The sequence below is a fragment of the Stegastes partitus genome, unplaced genomic scaffold, assembly GCF_000690725.1.
Source record: "Stegastes partitus isolate 25-593 unplaced genomic scaffold, Stegastes_partitus-1.0.2 Scaffold654, whole genome shotgun sequence".
Classification (NCBI taxonomy): domain Eukaryota; kingdom Metazoa; phylum Chordata; class Actinopteri; family Pomacentridae; genus Stegastes; species Stegastes partitus.
This window is the reverse complement of record NW_007578385.1, coordinates 368,370-374,028: the sequence shown is the minus strand read 5'-3', so window position 1 is coordinate 374,028 and position 5,659 is coordinate 368,370. Positions and strand designations below refer to the sequence as shown.

Here is a 5,659-nt window from a genome sequence, read left to right as displayed (position 1 = left end):
ATACCAGAACAATGTCACTGTCTTTATTTTTCCGACTACACACAGACAAGACAGAGTGTTGCTGCATTAAATATGAGAAAGTATTAACATTAACCCCGTCAGTATTTTGCAATCCATAAACTTTGCAAACTGAAAACATTCAACAAGGCCTCAGTTTGTTGTGATGCATTTAATCAAACCAAACTAATGTTGTTCTTTGTGTTGTTGTGGTGGGAGGCTGCTGTGTGTGTTTCAGTGAACAAACCCAAGTTAAGCTTCAGCTTCTGCTTGAGCTGTTGTGGCAGGTGGAGCACTACCGGCTAGATATAGCTGGGTTAACCTCCACGCACAGCAAGGGCTGCGGAACCAAACTCCTGGAGAGGGACAGGACTCTCTCCTTTTCTGGAGTTGCTCCCGGTGAGAGGTGCCGGGCAGGTGTGGGGATACTCACAAGCCCCCGGCTGAGCACCACCTTGTTGGAGTTCTCCCCGGAGAGCGAGAGGGTCGCCTCTCTGCCACTGTGTGTTGCAGAGGGGAAAACTCTGACTGTCGTTTGTGCTTATGCACCATAAGCCGGCTGCTGATCCCTGACTAAGCCTTTCACCACAACGCATCAGCTCGTTGAAGTCATCACCAACACAACGCTCATTTGCATCCAACAAACAATCAAGCTTCAGTTTATTGGTGAGGTCCTAGCTCGTGAATTTCCCTTCATTTGAACTCACCCAGTACAGTTATGGCTGAAGGCTGAGATGTTTGATGTCTCAGAGTTTTGCTGTTAGATGCCTGACAGCTGTAGTTTCCACTCTGACTCAATTGAATGTTGGTGAGTGTGAGCTCTGGCCCAGTATCAGTGAGCAGGTTTCCATTCAGAAACCACTTAAACAGGGCATCAGGTCTGGAGACAGCTGAGCAGACCAGGCGGATGTTTGACCCTTCTGCAAAGTATTCTTGTGGTGATGAGAGCATCAAGTTGGTATTTTCTGGGCCAACTGGAGGAAACAACAAAAATAAGTCATGTTAGTAGCTGGAAAAACTAAATTGCATATGACATATGTGAAGTCTGAACCTGTCCAGTATACACGAATACATCACTGTACAACAAGTCACCAGAAAAACAGTGCACAAAAAAAACTGTACAATGTTAAAATATATATATATATATAGTGCTAAGCAGCAATTCATTTGAATGATATAGTTTCTGATGGGGTTGTACTAAATCCAAACATGTTCAGAGAAAAAAAAGAAAAAGGTTTAACATTTTCATTCAGTTCTGTGAATAATCTAAACTATCTCTGATGTTTGCATGCAGATGTCAGACACTGAGCATGTAGATCAATAACTCACAGCTGACAGAGATGGGTACAGGCTCACTGGTGGCATGACTAGCAGGATTGGACGCACGACACCTGAACTGTTGCTGATCAAAGCGAGTCACGTTGACTATCGTCATCACGGATCCTCCATCAGTGAACTGAACTCTGTCACTGGCTGTAACCTCAGAGGTGTCGTTCAGCCAGAGGAAAGAGGTGGGGGATCCAAAGGAGGTGCAGGACAGATTGACAGAATCCTTGAATTCAACCAAGTCTGCACTTTTGGGATCTACTGTTACATTGGAGACTGGCTCTGTGGGTGAAAAACAAAATGGTTTTACACTTTTCATCATTTCACAAACAAGCAGACAAACACCACAATGATCAGAAAGGAATTCCATTTCAAAAAGTTCAATATTAGAATTTGCTTCTACTGAGTCTAAAAAGGTTTCATGACAATGATCCATAGAACAAATAAAATAAGAGCAATTAAAATCCTGAAACTAGCCTTTGTACAACACTGGTCATAACTAACTAACTTTAATTACTGCAGTGCTGTCATGTGTCTACTCTCCAGTTGTCACTTGAAGTGACTCAACAGAGTTTGTGTATAAAAAAATCTAAAGTTACTTCCAGTTGTTCTTCACACCATGTTTGAGAGGCAATAATTTAACTATATTAGATTCTCAGTCTCTTCTCTGTGGTGGTGTCGACTCTAACTGGAGAGCTAACGTAGTTTAATACCACTACAGAATGTTTGGTGAAGGAGTTTTTAAACAGCTTTCTCATACAATCTGACAATCAGTAAAATGGAATAAATCTGTAAGAGCAGGATTTGTTCAAAGACTGTTGCATTATTACAGGTGCAGCTAATAACAGCAATAACATGGCAGATCTATTACATGCAGCCAAATGAAACCATTTATATTTCAGACATGATGTAGAATTTGTAAGACATTTTATTCCTGAGACTGGAAAACAGCACTCATAATTTCTATGGTATAATTTTACAGAGGACAACATATAAAGTCCCAAATAAACTTCAATAAAATATGTCTAAGTATTATATCATAATAGTATTATGTAACTATTGTTTGTTTGTTGATTTTTTTTTCTTCAAATGGAGGTTTTATAATTTTGAAAAGGAAAAATGAATTCTTTGCATCTGAAAATCAACACTTACTCACCATATACATTCAGTGTGGTTTGCCCAACCAAAGTGGCTTCACCAGCTGGTATAATGTTAACACTGTACTCTCCACTGTCAGCTGTAGTCAGGCTCCTGAGCTCCAGAGATCCAGTAGACGGGAACAGGGTGATCCTGTCTTTATATTCTGGTGGACTTGAGTTTGAGGCAGCATGTGAGGAAATTATATTATTTATCACTTCAAAACTCCAGACCACAGATACAAACGGTGTTTGTGTTGGACTCAGTGATGTAGTGAACATAAATGTTCCGTCAACAGCTGCATTCAGAGGACCATCCGGCAGCACACCAAAGCCTTCAGTTAAACCTGGAGGACACAGTTTTGGACATGATTTCTTGGTGACAAAACAGCACCAGTTAGTTCTTCTAAAAAATCTGTTGTAAGTTTCAACTTTTCTATAACTGACTAGTGCAAATGTCTCTTGTCTGCAAGAAGAAGAAACAACGGAGTAGAATTGAAGTAGTGGTTAAAGTCATTTGATCAGGCTGTCAAAGGCTCAAACATACTCTGCACTCATGATCCTTTCACTTCTCTTCTAAATAATTAAGTTGCAGCTGTGTGGTCAGTTCTTTAATTCAGTTTTGAATGTCTTTGCTATGAAGCATGTACCTACAGTACGATGTGCTCATTTATTCTCTGTACATTCTCTTTATATTACAGGCTTCACCACAATCCTGAGACACGTTATCTGAGCACAGAAAATCATTCAGAATTTCATCCAAATATTTTACAGNTGTCATCCAGGACCAGATCTGAGCCGTCCTTCTTCCATGTCCTGGTGAAGATGGAGCCACAGGCCTCACAGGTTAAGTTGACAGACGTCCCCTCGACCGTCAGATTTATTGATGGTTTGACAGAAGAATCCAATATTTTCTCTGTTAGGCACAAAATAGATGATGAAAAATATGACAATCACAACAAAAGTAACTGCAGAACTGAAGGCTAAATAAGTGATAAAATCTAAATAAATGAATAACATAGAAAGAAAAGTTGAGAATAGTGTGTAGGTAAACATGGCACTGACATATAATCATAGTTTATGCTGGTCGACTTGTTAGCAAAAAGTACCGATTTAGGCTCCACATCCAGTACAAACTGTTCTGAGCAACATTTCCAACATACACTGTCATTTTTGCTCTGTTTTGGTCTCCACCAACTTTGGCGATCAACAACATTTAGTCTCTCATAGTTCCCCTGTGTTCATTAATTAACATTTGGAGCTGGACAGGTAGAGCACAGTTGGTTGGGAGCTGACAGCTGTCTACTGTGACCAAAGTTACAAATTTAGTTGGGGTGTGCATGTCTACCTTGAGAGACGATCCGATACGAATCTAGATACATGGGTTACGATACGATTCACTAACGATACATTTTAATACAGTACAATGTGATGCAGCTTGAATCTATTTGTGTGGTGAAAAAAATGACTGAGAAATATACCAGAACAATGTCACTGTCTTTATTTTTCCGACTACGCACAGACAAGACAGAGTGTTGCTGTATTAAACATGAGAAAGTATTAACATCAACCCGTCAGTATTTTGCAATCCATAAACTTTGCAAATTGAAAACATTCAACAAGGCCTCAGTTTGTTGTGATGCATTGAATCAAACCAAACTAATGTTGTGCTTTGTGTTGTTGTGGTGGGAGGCTGCTGTGTGTGTTTCAGTGAACAAACCCAAGTTAAGCTTCAGCTTCTGCTTGAGCTGTTGTGGCAAGTGGAGCACTACCGGCTAGATATAGCTGGGTTAACCTCCACGCACAGCAAGGGCTGCTGAACCAAACTCCTGGAGAGGGACTGGACTCTCTCCTTTTCTGGAGTTGCCCCCGGTGAGAGGTGCTGGGCAGGTGTGGGGATACTCACAAGCCCCCGACTGAGCACCACCTTGTTGGAGTTCTCCCCGGAGAGTGAGAGGGTCACCTCTCTGCCACTGTGTGTTGCAGAGTGTAAAACTGTCGTTTGTGCTTATGCACCAAACGGCAGTTCAGACTATCTGGCCTTCTTGGAGTCTCTGGGTTTTGTCCTGGAAGGGGACTCCATATTTCTCCTAGGGGCCTTCAATGCTCATGTGGGCAATGACTTTGAAACATGGAGGGGCGTGATTGGGAGGAACAGCCTGCCCGATCTGAACCCAAGTGGTGTTCTGTTATTGGACTTCTGTGCTAGCCATGGATTGGCCATAACAAACACCATGTTCAAACATAAGGTTGCTCATAAGTGTACCTGGTACCAGAGTACTTTAGGCCAAAGGTCGACGATCAACTTTGTAGTTGTATCATCAGACCTGCAGCCGTATGTTTTGGACACTCAGGTGAAGAGAGGAGCAGAGCTGCCAACTGATCCCCACCTGGTGGTGAGTTGGATCTGATGGCGGGGAAGACTGCTGGACAGACCTGGTAAACCCACACACATAGTGAGGGTGAACTAGGAACTTCTGGCAGAGGCCCCTGTCCATGGGGTTTCTCCTGCATCCCAGGGGAGGTTGGGGGCATGGAGTCAGAGTGGGCCATGTTCAAAGCCTCCATTGCAGAAGCAGCTGTTAGGAGCTGTGGCCAGAAGGTCACTGGTGCCTGTTGTGGCAGCAATCCCAAAACCCACTGGTGAACACCGACGGTGAGGCTGAAGAAGGAGACCTTTCAGGCCTGGTTGGTTCGGGGGTCTCCTGAAGCAGCAGACAGGTACTGGCTGGCCAAAAGGGCTGCAGCTGCTGCGGTCGTGGAAGCTAAAACTCGGGTGTGGGAGGAGTTCAGGGAGGCTATGGACAAGGACTTTGGGTCGGCCTCAAAGAAGTTCTGGCAAACCATCCGATGCCTCAGAGAAGGGAGGCAGGAATTCGCCCAGGCTGTGTACAGCTGGGGAGGAGAACTGCTGACCCAGTGATGCACAAGTGATGCATCTATAACATCTTTCAATTCTAACCTCTTCTGTGCAGAGACAGCTGAGGGCTATGATCATTAATATCTGAGTTCTGTTTTCAGTGTATTTGAAACAGCAAAATAAGTCAAGTTAATTTAAAGTTAATAGAGATCAAATCTTTAGCTGAGGTTCAGGAGCAGGAACACACCTAAACCACACCACTTCCTGTCATACCTCTGTTCATACCACTCTGCTCTTCCCACTGGTTCGTTCTCACTTCTGGTGCTCCACCCACCCTCCT

At 43.2% G+C, this 5,659-nt stretch overlaps 1 protein-coding gene across 1 annotated transcript in view; it reads right to left on the bottom strand.

Moving 5' to 3' along the window:
- LOC103363358 (carcinoembryonic antigen-related cell adhesion molecule 1-like) overlaps window positions 1-5,659 on the bottom strand; it is a gene marked incomplete at its 3' end in the record, with an annotated part of 42,116 nt that overhangs the window by 3,765 nt on the left and 32,692 nt on the right. Inside the window, exons 2-4 of the mRNA XM_008290089.1 lie at window positions 2,480-2,806; window positions 1,327-1,605; window positions 705-971 (exon numbers count right to left, since the gene is read on the bottom strand). Of these exons, the coding sequence (XP_008288311.1) occupies window positions 705-971; window positions 1,327-1,605; window positions 2,480-2,806 (873 nt within the window). The remainder of the gene's footprint in view (window positions 1-704; window positions 972-1,326; window positions 1,606-2,479; window positions 2,807-5,659) is intronic.